We start from the raw sequence: 20,066 nt of genomic DNA on the forward strand, positions 1-20,066 counted from the left end.
TTCGAATCTGACTATCCAGCGTCTGCAGTCCTCACTTTCTCCCAGGACAGGCAGTAGGGTCTATGAACAGAAAGTGGTTTTGGTGTTCTCACAGGTCCTTCCTAGAAGTTTAGATGTCGGTGTTATGAAGATTTGCTATGTGAAATACTAATCTTTAGGTTTATCAGCTGGTTTCATTTTTTTGAAAAATGGACAGTGTAGTGCAAGGGCTGACGGATTCTATTTGCTAGTTCAAGAGTATCAAACTGTAAAAATTGCTAGTATCAAGGAAAACTCCAAGAAAATGAGAGACCCTTTTCTGATATGTTTGTCAAACAGAGGGTAAACTAATCTCCCCTAATGTCTTCATTGTAAGAGAATGTGAATCTGCTATGGCTCAGCCTAGTGCAGTGGACACAATGGAGTTATCATGGTACTTTATTTGGCACCATTACTTTGCAGTTTGAAATCCAGCCATATATAGAAAAGGCAGGGCAGTCTCAGACTGTTCTCAGTCTGACTCTCCTTCTCAACCTCTCCTCTTGCCAGAGGAATGGTGACCCTCAGATTAAGTCATTACCAGTCACCTTGTTCTAATAAGAGAGCAATCTTATTATCTGGTAGGATTATGACAACTTTAGGAGGGGAGTAGCCAGCTCAGTCAGCTGGAAGTCTGGCTTGCGATTCAGAATAATGTTAACAGCATAAGTTCAATTCTTGTACTAGCTGAGGTTGCCATGAAAGACTGTCCTTCTCAACTTCTTCCCTTGCCGGAAGCGTGGTGATGCTCAGGTTAAGCCACCACTGCTGATCTAATTTCCATGAAAGAGCAGATCTATTGTCTGGTATGAATATGATGACTAACTTTACAGAAGTGTTGAAAGATGGATACCCAAGAATCAGAATAAGATCCTTTCCTTTCTTTATACATACAGACAATTCAAACTTGCAAAGAGAGTACAGAAACAATACTTTTCTTGACAGATAACTGATAAGCTTAGGAAACTGTGAAGTGAACTGTAAAAAGCTTCAGGAAAACAAGGTTAGCAGAAGAGGTGAAGGGGTACCACATGCAATTTGATCAGGATAAGTGTGCCAGCACTACTTAGGCCAAAACTTTAAAAATGGGACTTCATATAAGCTAAATTGAAAGGCACTGATGAACAGCGAAATGGAGGGGTCCAGACACAATTCACTTGAGGTTCAAGGACAATTAGTAACGGTTTGGAAGTCATTATTCTGGATTTTATAAACGGCCAGACAATATGTGAGGAAATTAATACTAATACATTTATATTAAACACTGAAGGACTTGAGTAGAGTTCAGCAAATTATGAACTATTTTGATAGATTGAATAGAGTAAAACTAATTTCTTCCAATTGGAGAGCTTGTGACTTCTGCTCCATAGCTACAGTCTCAAAGATCCTGAGTACCTTATTGCTACTGAATGGCTGCACAGAGGCAATGGTCAGTCTAGAAATGGTTAAAATTATTCAAAACTTGTCACTGAGGGAGACCAAAACTGAGTGAAACAAGTAGTAGGGTCAATGGTGAGAAAGTGGTTTCTGGTGAATATTTGTGCCTGCAAAAGGTCCTCAGCTATTATTTCCTAGTTTAAGGCATTTTTCTATAAAGGGCAGCATGAGGGAAGGTGTACTGCTGATGGAGTCCACTGGTTAAGGGTAGACTTGGGTTAGAGTATAACTTCTCCAGTAGCTTGCCTGCTCCAACTACCCACCTGATATAGGGATGGGAGCATTGTTGCTCAGAACTGACAGTCAGGCAAGGCAAGGTGATGAAAGGTGGATGGATGGCAATGGGTCAGCATTATCAAGCAGGCTTGCACTGTGTTCTCCTAACCTGGTTGGGTCTATTACAAGGTAGGCATCTCTTAGGCTCAAGCAATTTTAGTAGAATCAGTTGCACTTCCCCATGGCTCATGGTCCTATAGAGAAGTTATGAATTATGGGCTGTACTCAGAAACCTTTTGGAACGCACATTGTGCCATTACCTGCACTCCATCACAATGCCCCTTAATAGCCCCATGCCTCCTCCACTCCAATTCGTGTCACCCACTCATTTCAAAAACCTGTCTTATGGCTCTCATGCCAACTTATGTTCTCTATTATACACCCCACACCATCAACTCCTCAACCCAATAATCCTTTTACAGCCTCCATGGCACTCCCGGTTTTATCACACCCATTCATCCAGTATACATCGTAAACAAGATCAATGTATCATACATTAAAATGACATACGTGGAACTTCCCTGAAAAGCATTAATTCACAAATTTTTCTTGGAAGTAAAATATGATGTTAGCGAGTTTTGAGAAGATTTGCAGCTCAGGTTGAGGTTGTGCATGTAGGTTTGCTCACTATGCTACCTACCATGCTAGGTAACATCTTCAGTGAGCCTCCAGACGGAGCGCTGCTGCTGATTCCTGCTTTTTATTTATATATTTGGGTTACTTTGGGCTGGAGATGTCATTTCCGCTTCTTTTTCTCGGAGTGATAAATGGGTTCCAAGTCAATGTGTTTGTTGATAGAGTTCCGGTTGGAATGCCTTGCCTCTAGGAATTCTTGTGCACGTCTCTGTTTGGCTTGTCCCAGGATGGATGTGTTGTCCCAGTCAAAGTGGTGTCTTCCTTATCTATACGTAAGGATACTCGTGAGAGAGGTTCATGTCGTTTGGTGGCTAGGTGGTTTTCATGTATCCTGGGGGCTAGTTTTCTGTCTGTTTGTACAATGTAGTACCTTTCAAGTTCATTAGCTGCTGTTTTAGTGTGTTAGTGGGCTACCGTGATGCCAGGGGGTCTGAATAGTCTGGCAGTCATCTCCGAGATGTCTTTGATGTAAGGGAGAGTGGCTATCGTTTCTGGATGCATTTTGTCTGCTTGTTTGGGTTTGTTGCTGAGAAATCGTCTGACTGTGTTCATTGGGTACCCATTCTTTTTGAAAACATTCAAAAGGTATTCAAAAAGAATGGGTACCCAATGAACACAGTGCACCAATTTCTCAGCAACAAACCCAAACAAGCAGACAACACATGTCCAGAAACCCTAGCCACTCTCCCCTACATCAAAGACATCTCAAAAATGACTACCAGACTACTCAGACCTCTTGGCATCATAGTAGCCCACAAACCCACCAACACAGTAAAACTGCAGCTAATGAACTTGAAAGACCCGATACAGACAAGAAGCAAAACTAATGTCATTTACAAAATACCGTGCAAGAACTGTAACAAACACTACATTGGACAAACAGGCAGAAAACTAGCCACCAGGATACTTGAACATCAAGTAGCCACAAAACGACATGACCTTCTCTCACTAGTATCCTTACATACAGATAAGGAAGAACACCACTTCAATTGGGACAACACATCCATCCTGGGACAAGCCAAACAAACAAGCACGAGAATTCCTAGAAGCATGGCATTCCAACCAGAAATCTCTCCACAAACACTTTGACTTGGACCCCACTTACCACCCCCTGAGAAAAAGTGCAGGAAATGACATCACTTACCCAAAGAAACCCCAAACATATAAATAGAAAGCAGGAATCATCAGCAGAGTTACCTAGTATGGTGACGAAACATCTGAAAATGAACCTTCCAGCTCAGCAAGCAAACCTACATCCAAAAATATGATACTTGAAGGAACAAAGAGGAGAGGTTTAAGGGCTCTTTTTATATACTGAATGGCATAGCTAGGGAATGTATAATCAAGAGCCCTGGTTCATGGAATAATCACAATATGAGGTTCTGTTTTGACAACTGGAGAGAACCATTGACTTTGCTTGACATCTTCAAGATCTTCCTTCAAACTCTTTTACCAATACCAGTGATCATTTACATTAGAATAAGTGATGTGAAATATTAGAAGCTCATTTATTGAAAGTTTAGTGATGGTCACTTCTACAGCATTGTAAGAACAGCATTTACTAATTTGAAAAGATGATATGTGAGTGTATGCTTTTCTTCTGAGCAGTCTGCACGTGCTATTTTTCTGCTTGGTTCATTGTTTCTGTCCACAAAGTATATGGGGTGAATGGGCAAGGAGTTGTTAGTGGGGTGGGCTGCTAATTGCCTTTAATCCAACTGGTTAAAGTTCCAGGCAATCAAGGCAGGCCTGCTCACAAGCCTCAGCACTTGGTCACTTGTGTCTGCCTACAGTCTATTTCCTAATTAACTACTCCAATCCTGTTCAACCACTTCAGTCCCACCCCAATAATTGTGACATTTGAGTAGTTCTGGTGAGTTGTTGATGTGTTGAAAAGCATCCTTCTCTTTCATAAAATTCTGTTTTTTTGAGGTCATGGTTCTCTAAGTATCTCTGGTAAATTCCTATAGCAAGAGTTCTCCTCAATTGAGACATTTAGGCAGTTAAGACCTGCATCAAGATGCAAAACAATTATCCAATATAAGGAAAAATGATCTTCCGTGACCAAACTATCAAATAGTTACAACAGCAGTGGCGGCTCTGTGGCTGAATACATTTTAATTATTTAAATATCCTAATGCATATAGGGAAAACAACGCCATGTAATAAGTACACGATAATAAATTGGAGACAGATTTCTGAGGACCAAAAGCCTAAAATGACTAGATAAAAGAACTTTATGTCATTTGGTTCTTTCTGCTCTCATACCTTGATAATTAAAATTGGAGCACTGTCCAAGTCTTGTAACAGGATTACCTGACCATAGAACATTTTCCATCAGCACATTCTTATGAACCACTATCTGCAATCTTATAGACCTGATATCAGGAGCACAATGCTCAGCTAAATTGAAGGCTTACACCTAGTCAGCACATTGATGCAAGCAGTGAAAACCAGTCAGAAGTGCAGGGGCAGTTTCCTAGTTCTTAAAGATAATGTTGAATCATTTGCTTTCTTGGTGGTAACCCTCAGTTCAGTCCTCATGGTGATGTTGGAAGGAACATGCTTTATAATCAACAAGTGCAATGAGAGTATTCATGCATAAACCTATTTGGTGGTGACCTCCAGCAGTATCTTAAAAAAGTAGACTCCAGCTACATACAAATAGGGTGCAGCCCATGTTTCAGACAGCCAGATTTTGGGAAGGGCTTCCTGTTGATTTATGCAAAGAGCCAAACAAATGTTTTCAGTGTGGGTGCTTACACTGAAGCTTTCACTAATGTACCAGAATTCTCACTTTCACCATAGAATAGGCAATTGCACATTGCCCACAATACTGGCTACTTCAATATTCATGTTATTCCAGTAAAACAGGCAAACTGTCAATAAACCTTGAGACCCACATTTCTTGGAGACAACTTTATTTTCACCATTGCAGCAATGAAGTCTCACTTGAGGCCAAAAGATATCACAGGCCAAGAAAGATCACCAACTACAGGTAAGTCACCCACGGTAAGAAATGGGATGTGGCAGGCTCAAAAGATGCAGCAAAAAACATTTTGGAAGAAATGAAAAGAAACTATTTTAAAAGGCAGCTTTGCTTGACAGCATGGCATGTTCAAGATAAGTAGTAGAAAGAAAACCTGTAACTCTTAACACTAACAAGATCATTTCACTGGCATTCAAGCTACAATATCCAACCACCAGATGTAATCTATTGGACCAAAACCTATCATATGTGAATTTCTTGTTCAGTTAAGAATATCTGAAGAAAAGAAATCAAGACCAGGGCAAGGAAGATTAATCATCAGGTCAGAGACTAGCAATAACTCTTGAGCACACAAAAGCAAAGTCAGTCAGTATGAAGGTGGTTTAAGACTCAATAGATTAATATTACTGCACCTACCTCTGACCTCCCTTGTCTTTGCTCTTCCTAAAACAAGTCAAAGTTTAAATGAAGAAACTGACATCATCTCTAACAAAGTATTCACTGTCTTGGATGTATTCAATTTAAAATAAAGGTGTTCAAATAACTAACTGAAGCATTGCTATACAATGAACATGCATTTTACTTTTGCATGTCATGGTTATAACATTTTCAAATCCTTGCAAATAACTACTCTGTAATGTACATTTCAAAGAATTTGACAGAATATCATGATTGGACCAGAATTAATCAAATACTAAAACAATTATGAGGATCTGTTAAAATCATTAAGGTTGCTCTCTTCAGAAATGGAAGATAAAGCAAGATGAAAGGGAGAGCCAAAAAATCATATTATTTTCCTCTTTCCCTACATCCTATGGAAAAGCTGCCAGCCTCAAGCTTCAATGTACTTGTACTATAGGACAGACTTCTACAGTGTCTGGTGTTACCCATTGGCAGCACTAAATAACTTGCAGAATGGCTGAAGGTAAACCATGTTTTTAAGCATTGGTGATAATTCTCCCTGAAATAAATAACATCAATATATTATTTATCCAAAAATACTTTGCTGGCAACTGTAATGAAAAAAATGGCCAGGTGGCTTTAGTTATTTCTGGGAGGGGAGTGGGACAGAAAGAAGTACCATAAAGAAAAGGAATTTTTGCTGTTTTGCACTTTTTGTAAAGGGAAATTTTACTGCTATGAGAAGAGTTTTATCATTTTCATAGAATTTTATAGAATCCTTACAGAGTGGAAACAGGCCCTTCAGCCCAACAAGTCCATACCGACCCTCCGAAGAGTAACCACTCAGGCCCATTACTCTATATTTACCCCTAACTAATGCACCAAACCTAGGCATCCCTGAATACTATGAGCATTTCAGATGGCCAATTCACCCAACCTGTGCATGTTTGGATTGTGGGAGGAAACCTGAGCACCCGGAGGAAACCCACACAGACACGGGGAGAATGTGCAAACTCCATACAGGCAGGTGTCAGAGGCTGGAATCGAACCTGGGACCATGCCGCTGTGTCTCGGTGGTACTAAGCACTGAGCCACAGTGCCAAGTTGCAAAGTTCTAAAGAATTTCAACAATAAAGTTGAATTTTACAATAGAATTTTATAATATTACTACGGACACTAGGATCATGTGAGACTGTGGAAATATTCCCTGATTTCTCTTCACTGCTTGAAGCCTTCTTCTCTGGCCCTTCCACCTTCACCTTTAAAGATGTGAGGAGTTTATCGATATCTTATTACAAAATCTGTTATAAACATGTCTCTGCTGCGCCTTTGTTCTCGTAGCCCACCAAGCCAAATGTCCCAGAGTTTCCCACCTTACTCCCCAACTTGCTTTCTCTAATTTCTGTTCTGTCCTTCTTTTTGTGCTTTCTTCAAGTTTTCATATATCCATGAAGTTGGCCTCCTGCTCCCTCTACCAGCGTTCCAACAAACTGCTGACCAGCCAACTTCTCTTTCTGGATTCCACTTCAGGTGATATTATTTGCAAGTTTCCTTTAGTTAGGTACTGGGCCCTTCCCTTCAAACCTACCATGGACATTCAGTTCCTCAGCATTTTGTTGCTTCGCAAATCCATAGCGAGATTTCCCAAAACTATGCATTTGAACACATCCAAATAGGTCTAAACCATTGCCGATGTAGTGAAATAGTCCTTATCAAAGTCACAAATGGCATCCATGATTTGGAGGTCCAGTGTTGGACTGGGGTGGACAAAGCTAAAAATCACACAACACCAGGTTATAGTCCAATGGCATCCTATGTGACTGGGGCTGTATTAAATTATTATTTTGCATCCTTACTGATCTCTTGATAATTGATTGCAGCATCCACCTCCAGTGCTTCTCCATTATCTAGCTGCATGTAACTACCTCCATCTGGTTTCATTGTTATTCATTTGACACAAACTTATCTTCAGTAGGTTCTCTTTTCACTCATGTTCCATCACTCGAGTCTTCCATTTTATTTTCTCTCAATTCCATTTCTTATCCACATGTTCATTCTCAGTAGCATCACCTGGAACAAGACAGTTCTGCCTAATCTCTCTCAACCCCTATGTGCCTTTGAATTGTCACGTGGCTTGTCCGACATCTAATAACAAACGTACAGAAATTTCAATCAGCTAGAAGTTAGGAAAACTGAAACCATTGCCTTAGTCTCCACCACAAAATCTGATCCCAAGGCACTGATACTATTTGTTCACTTTTCGAGACTAAATCAAACAACCTACTTTACAGAGATAAACTGCAGATCTTGTATCTATTTCATTGCCAAGATTGTATACTTCCTCCTCTGTAATGCCATTCTTGACTCCGTTCATGTGGTGCTGAAAACTTATTTGTGCCTTTGTGATCATTAGTCTTGACTATTGTGATACTCTCCTGGTCAGTCTCCCATCTTGCACCCTCTGTGAACTTGAGTTTATCCATGATAACAGACATCAAGAAACATTCACTCATCATTCATGATCACCGAATTATGTTGGTATGTGTTACCAGTCCTTCTATGGCTCTGACCCTCTTTATCTTTACAACATTCTCCAGTCTTGCTGATGAAATTTCTGCAATGCTCTAATCCTGAACTCTTAATACAGACTTCAAATGGTCTTTGACCAAACTTTGAATAACTGACTTAGTAGCTCATAAGGTTTGATGTCAATTTTTGTTTGACAATGCTCCCACTGTCCCGAAATACCCTGAAATACTTTGATACTAAAGATGAATTCAAGTTGTTATTTTGCTCTGTCACTGAATGTTCACTTACATTCCAATTTTAATACTGCATCATGTAAACAAAATTGATTACTTTCTTCATCTTGTTTTTGGTGAAGATTATAATAGATTTATTTATCTGGAATTTATGTTTATAATATATAATTTGAAATAAGTGATACCCCTGATGTGAGTAAACAGGTAAGATTCTTTTATGCCCAAATCAGTGCACTGAGATTATTTTTCTTAAGTCACATTCTCTTTTAAGTGAATATCTTTCCACTTACTCTATTTTGGAAGGCCTTAATATTTGCTTATTTATTAATTTTGCTTTTGGAGGACTGTTTTGGGTTGGACTGCATGAAACTTGCACTTATTTTCCACAAATCTTCATGCAAATGTCTTTACAGAACTCCCAATAAGACTTGATAGAAATAGCAGAAGAATATTTTCTTAAAATTCATTGTGAAATGCATGGCAATCACAGCATTAAATGCCTAAAAACATTAATACACCATATATTTTGAGATAAAAAACGTAATCTTTGAAAATAGCGTGTGCCTCAGATCTTTTTAAAAAATGACTAGCTATTTTGTGCTTTAAAAACAAAATCAAGAAACAGTAAGACTCTGGTAAATTTCTATTGATATTTGGGGAAATATTGCCAAACTCGGATAGTTTTAATCAAAAAACAAGCAATGTATGAAAAAAAAATTAAGAATATTAATATTGTTAAAAGGCACTACCATAAGAGATAGCTTCAAATAAAGGTTTTATCCCAACATATTGGGCCTTTGTTTTGATCATGAACCCCAAGGCTTTCACAGTACGAAGACATGAATTGGTTGTGACCACACATATGCTTCAGTTTTCTTCATTAAAGTCTGAACTCTCTCCACAGCCAATTCATGGGATTCTCTGCAATGTTGATTACCACTGACCTCCAGGCTAAGCTAACTAACTGATATGTGAAGAACAAATCAAAATAATCAATCAGTCCACTGTGCAAGTGAGTCTCTTGAAATGAAAAAAGATCACAGAAGATTTGTCCTGATGTCTATTACCCTAAAATAAAGTAGATATTCTGTATATTTGGCAATAAACTGGTTTGTCGGTGTGTTGTGCTTTGCTTATATGCAAATTTATTCTGTGATTAAAACTTAAGCTGAATGGAAATTAGAAAACAGAAAAATAGTTAAACCTGGAGGCTGTTGATGCTAAAAATTTCTGATTTGATGTGTGTTTTTGGATTGTGATATTGACTAAATACTAAAAAATGTATGAGTTCAGTAGAATCCTGCCAATTTGAACGCCCTGAAGGATATTAAGTATTTCCATTTTTCAATTCATCATTACTAGATAAAGTACATTTACACAACACAGATTTGGAATCAATTAGTCAGTTAGAATATTTTCCTGTTCTATTCATTCAGCATTTCTATATAATTCTAAATAATTTAATTGTCCAGGCACCACAAAAACACTATCTATTCTGAATTAGAAACAAAGTGCTGCTGCAGGTCAAGAGGGAGAAATAGAGTTAATGTTTCAAATCCAACATGAGTCTTTTTTGGAACTCTCTATCTGAATGCTGAGAGGTAGGAATGCATCTACTTCTTCTTTATAATCATATTTTAGGCATGTATTGCCATGACTGCAATGTATATCACAAATGTTCAGAAAATATTCTTCTGTTTCTTCTAATAAATCTTAGTTCAGAATCATATGTAGGGCAAACTCAGATTTGAATCTCATGTGTTTGATATTCCCTCTGGGGTCAGGAAACTGATAATTGGACGATTTAGGAGTCTCAAACCCCCTCGCTCTCCCTCCTTCAATCCAAGGGGAAGTAGTTGCCACCACTGATTTCAACTGAAGTGGATGCGTTGAGGAGGCAGCCAATCTGGGATGCTGGTTGGAAATTGAGGTGAGACTACACAGGTGCACATCTAAACATACTATGGCAATGACTTGAATGAGAAAATGGATGCGCTCATGATCAAACAAGAAAGGTAGTTTAAAATCTGATTGAAGATTTGTAGCTCGGGTATCCGTTGTTGTGGTTCTGCTCGCCGAGCTGGAAGTTTTTGCTGCAAACGTTTCGTTCCCTGGCTAGGGAACATCATCAGTGCTGTTGGAGCCTTGTGTGAAGCGCTGCTTTGATGTTTCTTCCGGTATTTATATTGGTTTGTTCTTGCCGCTTCCGGGTGTCAGTTTCAGCTGCAGTGATTTGTATGTGGGGTCCAGGTCGATGTGTCTGTTGATGGATGTTCTTGCCGTTTCCGGGTGTCAGTTTCAGCTGTAGTGGTTTGCATATGGTGTCCAGGTCAATGTGTCTGTTGATGGAGTTTGGGGATGAATGCCATGCTTCTAGGAATTCTCTGGCTGTTCTCTGTCTGGCTTGTCCTATGATAGTGGTGTTTTCCCAGTCAAATTCATGTTGCTGGTTGTCTGAGTGTATGGCTACTAGAGATAGCTGGTCGTGTCGTTTGTGGCTAGCTGATGTTCATGGATGCGGATTGTTAGCTGTCTTCCTGTTTGTCCTATATAGTGTTTTGTGCAGTCCTTGCAAGGTATTTTGTAAACTACGTTAGTTTGGCTCATGCTGGGTATTGGGTCCTTTGTTCTAGTGAGTTGTTGTCTGAGCGTGGATGTTGGCTTGTGTGCTGTTATGAGTCCTAAGGGTCGCAGTAGTCTGGCTGTCAGTTCTGAGACGCTCCTGACGTATGGTAGAGTGGCTAGTCCTTTTGGTTGTAGAGAGAACACCCAACGGAGAATTCACCACAAGGGTACACAGGAAACCAACACACACAGACCAATTCTTAAACTATGAAAGTAACCACCCCAACACACACAAACGAAGCTGCATCAGGACACTATTCAAAAGGGCCACAACACACTGCAGCACACCAGAACTGCGAAAAGAGGAAGAGGAACATCTATACAAGGTATTCGCCAAAAACGGATACCCACGCAACTTTATCACCAGATGCCGAAGAGATAGACCGAGGAACGAGGACATGCCACAACCAAAAGGACTAGCCACTCTACCATACGTCAGGAGCGTCTCAGAACTGACAGCCAGACTACTGCGACCCTTAGGACTCATAACAGCACACAAGCCAACATCCACGCTCAGACAACAACTCACTAGAACAAAGGACCCAATACCCAGCACGAGCCAAACTAACGTAGTTTACAAAATACCATGCAAGGACTGCACAAAACACTATATAGGACAAACAGGAAGACAGCTAACAATCCGCATCCATGAACATCAGCTAGCCACAAAACAACACGACCAGCTATCTCTAGTAGCCATACACTCAGACAACCAGCAACATGAATTTGACTGGGAAAACACCACTATCATAGGACAAGCCAGACAGAGAACAGCCAGAGAATTCCTAGAAGCATGGCATTCATCCCCAAACTCCATCAACAGACACATTGACCTGGACACCATATACAAACCACTACAGCTGAAACTGACACCCGGAAGCGGCAAGAACATCCATCAACAGACACATCGACCTGGACCCCACATACAAATCACTGCAGCTGAAACTGACACCCGGAAGCGGCAAGAACAAACCAATATAAATACCGGAAGAACCATCAAAGCAGCGCTTCACACGAGGCTCCAACAGCACTGATGATGTTCCCTAGCCAGGGAACGAAACGTTTGCAGCAAAAACTTCCAGCTCGGCGAGCAGAACCACAACAAAGATAGGTAGCAGTCTAATGCTCAGGCTAGGGATATTCTTCACTTCTTTGACTCAACCTGGAGATTTTCTTTGAGGAACAGAGGGCGTCGCTCTTTCTAGATGGTAGCAAGAGGCTACTCTTCCGGCCAATACTGGCATGGCTGTGGGTTGCTGCGACTGACAGCAATGTAATTGTGCTCAGGTAAACCGGCCAGTTTTCCAGAAAGGGTTCAATAGCCTTCTTTGTTTCATCAAGGTGAGGGTCTTGGCAGACTCACATGACAGGCCCCAAGATATCAACTCCAGCAGGCACAAGAATCAAAGAGACTTCAGGAAATATGCACACATGACAAATACGGGTCCAGGGTACTTACCAGCTTCTCAGAAAAGTCATAGCACTGTTTGAGAACTTGTCAGAACTGAGACTCTTAGCTTCATACATAAATGAGTATCTGGCAATGATCAAAAACGCCAGCAAAGCCTGACCTTATTCTTTTGTCAGGGAGATCCTATACTGAGAGTCCAGGTCTCTGCTTCTCTCCCTGAGGACTTTGCACATATTCAGAGAACAGTTCTCCCTTTATGAGCTATTGCCTTTAGGTTCAATTTAACTCTCTACATTATTAGTAAGTTTGAATCCCATCTTTTATGCAACTTGATGCCAAGAGAGTGATGAATTCCAGAAGTACCTGAGCTCATACAGAACGCTTGAACCATAACCGTTGTACACCAATTGTACCTGCCTCTTTATGTGGCTGTCCACTGCATTGCTGTTTCAGTGTGCATATTCTGCTTTAGACTCAGTGTGCAGCATAGGCACCCCAACCCAAATCATAAACTGGCCCTCAACAAACTATCAACGATAACTTTAATAAAGCTCATCTCTGAGTCAGACATTTTTCCAGGACCCAATATTTCCATTCTGAAAATTAGCTAGCCTTCAGGAAAATGGCACCAGGAATCTAACATGCTCATCACCAGCATTATCCAAAACATTGTCCACCTCTGATCCTGACACCGGTGGCACCTAAAAATCCTGCTCTATATCTTCACTCATCACAAAGATTTTCAACTACCAGTAACTGTGCCCGTACTTCTGTGGAGTTAATTGTCACCTAAATTTCATTTAAATACAACTGAAATATGAAACATTGTCCTCATCGAGTTAATTGCAACTGCCACCACACTTCACAAGTAATTTTGAGTCACTACATCAAAGATACTAAAAGAACATCAGGCTGAAAAAAACGCTATCGTTTTTGTTGGTCATTTTGTTTTGATTTTATAGTCAAAGGTGCCTGAGACCTATTAGATAATCCAATATACCAAACTTAACAATCACAGAAAATGCTGGCAGCATCTGTGGAGAGAGAAGCATTGTTAATATTTTGAGCCCAGTATGACTCTTCTTCAGAACTTTATAGTAGGAAATTAGTAGAAGGTTGTGAAGACAGGATTAATGTGTCAACAGGACTGAGCAGAGGATGAAATGCAGCTGGCAGATGTCTACATGAGCTAAAATCTCTTCAATGAAGAAAATACACAAAAGGTTGAGAGCTGCTAGTGATGAAAGCATGAGAGTGGAAGAACGTGATATTACAACAATGTAATTATGAATTCTTGATCATGGACTGACTGTGAACCTTGAAATTCAGCCAGTGATGAGCAAGACAAGACGATTACTCACTCCTGTACTTAGCACAGTCAGGAGGAGAGATGACAAGGTGTAGAATTGTAAGCAAGAACTGAACAAGTGACTAGCTGGCTTATGTTTAATTTGGAAAAGTTTGAGCTCATCCACGATAGTAAATCAAACACCTCAGCTATAGTCACAACATTGACATTGTCACCAGAAATGTGACTACTATGACTACAGTAAATGGAAAACTGTATATGACACAAAAAAAACCTTGAGGTTTGCTAGACAAAAGGATATGGAAGGACAACAATTACAAGTAGTGTGCATCCCAGGTAGAAATCAGCAGGTATGAAACGGTGAAACCTCAGAAATGTACAGAATCATAACTAAAATTGGAAATTACTACTCTGCACATATTCCGACAACTATGACCAAGTAGGTTCAGGCTTAAATATATCTGCTAAGTTAAAAAGTTCATCACTTTTTGGGATACACAAAGTAAGTGATGCATCTACTTTTAGAATCATTGACAAGATTGTTCAGTATAACAATAAACAATTTTACATACCTTTACATCAGAGGTATCACGTTGACAGTTACGCCATGCTCTGGACACTGCTGAAAATGTTCTATCAGCATGATCAAATTTTCCTCCTTGTAGGTTTAGAAAGAAGGTAGTAAATGGCTCCTGCACAGGAAAATATTTAGGAATATTAGGGAAAAAATATACTGCACTTATACACTAAACAACCATATGTAGTCAGTTATGGAATAACAATATCTGACATTCATTGAGCTTTCAAAGAACTGGAAGTAAGACTATGATAATTATCAGAGTTTCTATGTTACATGATTCCTTCAAAACTTTGACCCGAAGACAAATTTCTGGATTTATCTAATTGAGTAACTTTTTTAAAAATCGGTCTGATTTGTTCTATAAACAATATTCACATTTTTGCAGTTGAATTAACTGATTCTTCTTACAATCAGCTTAAATACTTCTTAAAGTATATTTATTTAAAAAAAAACTTCCTTCCTGCTTTGCATATTTTGGATAGTAGTGACTTATTTGTTATTCTGAATGATTGATTAGTAAGAACTATCAGAGGCAATACAATAAAACAAAATATGCAAAATTGGAGGTGTAATGCACAGCAAAGAAGGTCACCTCAGATTATAATGGGATTTGATCAGATGAGCCAATGGCAGATGGAGTTTAATTCAGGTAAATGCGAGGTGCTGCATTTTGGGAAAGCAAATCCTAGCAGGACTTATACACTTAATGGTAAGGTCCTAGGGAGTGTTACTGAACAAAGAGACCTTGGAGTGCAGGTTCATAACTCCTTGAAAGTAGAGTCGCAGGTAGATAGGATAGTGAAGGCGGCGCTTGGTATGCTTTCCTTTATCAATCAGAATAATGAGTATAGGAGTTGGGAGGTCATGTTGCAGCTGTATCGGATGTTGACTTTTGGAAATTGCATATTGCATGGAAGTCTGGTCTCCTTCCTATCGGAAGAATGCTGTGAAACTTGAAAGGGTTCAGAAAAGATTTACAAGAATTTTGCCAGGGTTTGAGGATTTGAGCTACAGGGAGGGCCTCAATAGGTTGGAGCTGATTTCCCTGGCTAGAGCATTGGAGTCTGAGGGGTGACCTTATCGAGGTTTATAAAATCCTGAAGAACATGGAGAGGGTAAATAGACAAGGTCTTTTCTCTGGGGCGAGGGAGTTCAGAACTTGAGGACATAGGTCTCTTTTATCATCTTTCCCTTCTCACCCTAAACCTAAGGGGCAACTTTTTCATGCAGAGAGTGGTGCATGTATGGAGTGAGCTGCTGAGGAAGTAGAGGAGGCTGGCACAATTACAACACTTAAAAGGCATGTGGATGGGTATATAAATAGGAAGGGTTTGGAGCGATATGGGCCAAGTGCTGGCAAGTGGGACTAGTTTAGGTGAGCACATCTGGTCAGGATGGATGAGTTGGACAAAGGGTCTGTTTCCATGCTGTTCATCTCTGTGACTCTAGAATTCTATTTAGCAGTGCAGGCAGCTTCTGTAAAGAAGGAAACAAATCTGACCTTTTGTCAGAACTGGCACTGTTAGATTTTTAATTGGTCTAAAAAATAGAACATTATTACTATGCTACTGCAGATATACTGACGCTTGCAAAACCTATATGATGCATTTGGGAATTTATACAGTTTATCAGGAGGGGATGGGTTGGATTGAATTTCGTGCCTAGACTGGTAGAATTATTCTGCTCAAGCAGTATGATAGTATTTGTCAAAAAAAACTAGACCGTTACATAATGATAGAAGATACAGGAAGTTTGAATTATGAATGGACAGTGGGACTTCAAACAGGGTGAAAACAAGAAAAAAATGCATAATTGCATAGTTTAGAATGATTCATATCTGTCTACTCATATATTACACAGCATTTCATATTTAGTATAACAGCTTATACGTTAACAGCCATACAATTCTAAATAAATCATTAAGTGTAGAAGAATAAAATAATTTAGCTCAGTAATTGCTCCTTCTTCCTTTCTCATCTGTTATTCTTTTCTGTATAATAATGTATTCTCATTGCCTACTCACTTAAAATCTTATTCTATACTTCACTCTCATTTGCCCTTTTTTACTCTTCCAACGTGTTCTGCATCTTCTGTTCCCTCTTTTCCCATTTAATTCGACCTCCATCTCTCAACCTCCATTTGACTAATTTTCATTTCCCCACTCTTCTTAATCCATCTCTTTGTACTTTTCTTGCCTAACCCTTTCCTCCTGTTTTATTTGTTTTTTTTCTACCTCATTCTGCCTTTTCCCTTATTTCCTCTTATTCATATTACCAACAGTGACTCTCTCTTATTCTGGGATAAGAACAGAACAAGGAGGAGGAGAAATATCAGCAAGCATTCCTACTCCTGATCTCTGTGCTTGCATGAACATTCAGTGAAGTCAGGAGCAGGCTCAGCTGTTATGCATTACAAAATAATTAACTGAATGTAGTCGACATTTGGTGTTTAGGTTAATACATTAATGGATACATGGATGAGGTGTAAAATGATAGCCAGGATCTTCATATTGCGGGTGGGGAGGGGTGGTGGAATTGTAACTGTACGAAATGTGCTGAAAATTTAATCATTATTCATGTATAATAATTGACTTTTTAAATGTTTGAGGATTATCAGTGCTCAGAAAAATGGGAAGGAATAGCATTCAGTTATTAAAAATAATGAACTGTATAATAAATACAAAAAGTTGCAAACACTGGAAATATGAAACAAAATTAAAAATGAAAATCAGAAAACCAATGAAGAGGTACATACCCAAAATATCTTTCCTCTTAACAGATGCTGCCTGACATGCACATATTTCCAGTATTTTTAGCTCGATATATTAAATCAATGTGTGTGTTGGTTAAGAATGTAACAGAGGTGTTAGGCTCTGAGAGCATTACTCAACAGTAACAGGCAAGCAGATTTGCAAACATCAATGTTTAACTGCGACTTGGTGTGTAAAAATATGGCCTAATGCAAATGCAGCTGAGTGCAATTGAAGAATGCTGTTTTTCCCATTTTTCTTTCTATATGAAGCTTCACATCATAAATAGCTTTATTAACAGTAAATCATTTTATGGGTATACTTTATGTGCAGTGCTGTCAAATTATCACCTAATTATGCAGAATATATACTAAAATGAAGCTATGAAATTAAGTTTTAAATTACCTTAAAATAAATTCTGATTTGGAAAAAAAATTAAGTAGCAGTAATTATCGGAAATTAGGCTAAATATTCCAGTTTACATACAAGATTTATGTCTGCTTTGTGCTGCATTATTCAGCTTTAATCAAGGGACAATTGCGAGTGCTTTTTCAATGGAAGAGAGACATTAATGTACTGACTGGACGAAACAGCTTTAAATTTTACAGTTATTGTACTTACAATTCTTAACAACCATGCGAGAGTGAAGCTACTGGTTGAATAATGAGTCCCATAGTGAAAAGGAGGAACCTGATCATCTTCCCAGTTTTCATGACGCTCTGAAAAGAAGGCTGCTCTTTTTGGGTTAAGGGCTCCAATAGGCTAAAGGGAAAAGTAAAAAAAAAAGGCTTGAAATGAAAAGAAGAAATTCAAAGATTACATCAAAATGTTAATTTGTCCAATTGCTGCCTTAGGTTCTATTATCTCTCTGTTGATAAATGCCTGAACTAAAGATTACCTTTGGTAAATTATTCAAGCTTTAAGCATCATGCTACTGGAATTTTGAAAACAAAATGCACAATTTGAAATGTTTTGGATGTAAAATAACTTGCAGCCTGTTTAAAAAAAATGTAACGAGTATGTAACAAGAGAGTAGTTTACGATCCCTGAGGCACAAATAAAACTTAAACCCAGGAAATAACAGAAAAGGATTGGGAGTCTCATCCCTAGTTTCAAAACACTAAATTATGAGAAAGGTTGTCTAAAGGTGGTGAATACAAAGAGGTCCAGAGTATTAAGAAGAAGACAAAGAATCAACCCAGAGCATTACACCATAACAATTGGACAAGAGATTTAATTGGATTAGATTTAATGAGATTCCCTACAGTGTGGAAACAGGCCCTTCGGCCCAACAAGACCACACTGACCCTCCGAAGAGTAGTATCAACAAAACAAACGCTAAAACACTTTCCTTTTTTCTCATACTTCCAGCTTAGAAATTCATGCAGCCTGGCAAATCATGAAACATGTTTCACCCCTGTTATTAGACTTTGGGTTGCATCTCCAATGAACAGGTGTACGAAAGACTGCAGCAGGATGTTCACTGGTGATGCACAAACATCAAGAAGCTGAAGGTGTCATTGTCGCCGTTGGGTACATTGTAAAAGGGGACAATGGGAAATAGGAACAACTGAATTGGGAAGTTTTGGTGGCCAAGGAGGTAATCAAGGGAAGAGGAGGTAAGAGCAGGCATATTATTTAAATACAGGTAACCTACCTTTTGGCTGCACATTTAGGGAACTACATTTTAGGAACTTACTGAGTGTGGCCCTTTAAAGACTGGTTGCTAAACCACATATATATCCGGTTTACCTAAATGCAGCTAACACAAGAAAACTAGAAGCAGGGGTCGGCCATTTGAGACTATTCATCCATTCAATATGATCATGGCTGATCCATTATCTCAGTGCCATATTTCTGTTTTCTCTCATACCCATTGATGACTTTAAAATCTAAAAATTTTATCTTCCTGCTTCTTGAATAGAGTCAGTGACTTGGATTCTATAGCCTACTCTGGCAGAAAAATCTACATTTTACAATCCCTTGATTAGGTTTCTCAACTCAGTCCTAAATGACATACCTTGCATCCTGAGACTGTGATCCCTGTGACTCCCCAAACAGGGAGAGCATTCTCCCTGCATCTAGTCTGACCAGCCTGTTAAAATTTTATATGTTTCAATCAGGTTTCCTCGGATCCTTATAACCTTTAGTGAACACCGGCTCAATTGAATCAATTGGTCCTTTAGTGCAGTTCTCCAATCCCTGGAATCAGCCTAATGAACTACCACTGCGCTCCTCCTTTAACAATTATATCCTTTCTTACTTACAGAGACCACAGAATACTCCAGCAGCAAGACATCCCTACTTCTGAACTCAATCCTCTTGCAATGAATGCCAATATATCATTTGCCTTCTTAACTGCTTGCTGCATATGCCTCTCTAAATCTTTGTCTGATATGTAAGGACACCCAGATCCCTGTGTGCATCAACATTCCCCAACATATCAGTATTTAAATAATATTCCTTCTTTTCTGTTTTTTACATTGATGTGTACAATTTTGCATGTAGTCACACTGGACTACATCAGCCATGTGTCTGTATACTCAACTTGTCTGAATCACTTTGTACCCTTTGCATTTTCCTCACAGCTCAAAATCCTCCCTCAAGTTTTTGTGCTGTCAGCAAACTTGAAAATGTTGCATTTGATTCCCTCATTTAGATAAGTTATTCACATCATGAACTTTCCAGTATCCTATGAGTCTGCCATCTAGAAAAAAAGACCCATTTATTCCCAGTCATTGATTCCTGTCTATTAATCAATTCCCAATCCATGCTAATATCTAACCCCCATCGAATGTGCTTTAACTTTGCCCACTAACCTCTTCTGAGGGATGTGATCAAAAAGCTTTGTGACAATCCTCAAAGCTAGTAA

The 20,066-nt window shown here is 39.1% G+C and overlaps 1 protein-coding gene across 1 annotated transcript in view; it reads right to left on the minus strand.

Moving 5' to 3' along the window:
* lrba (LPS-responsive vesicle trafficking, beach and anchor containing) overlaps positions 1 to 20,066 on the minus strand; it is an 866,835-nt gene that overhangs the window by 209,116 nt on the left and 637,653 nt on the right. The window contains exons 45-46 of the mRNA XM_060827381.1: positions 17,816 to 17,956; positions 14,438 to 14,557 (exon numbers count right to left, since the gene is read on the minus strand). Coding sequence (XP_060683364.1) covers positions 14,438 to 14,557; positions 17,816 to 17,956 — 261 coding nt within the window. The remainder of the gene's footprint in view (positions 1 to 14,437; positions 14,558 to 17,815; positions 17,957 to 20,066) is intronic.

Source organism: Hemiscyllium ocellatum, chromosome 1 (assembly GCF_020745735.1).
Source record: "Hemiscyllium ocellatum isolate sHemOce1 chromosome 1, sHemOce1.pat.X.cur, whole genome shotgun sequence".
Classification (NCBI taxonomy): domain Eukaryota; kingdom Metazoa; phylum Chordata; class Chondrichthyes; order Orectolobiformes; family Hemiscylliidae; genus Hemiscyllium; species Hemiscyllium ocellatum.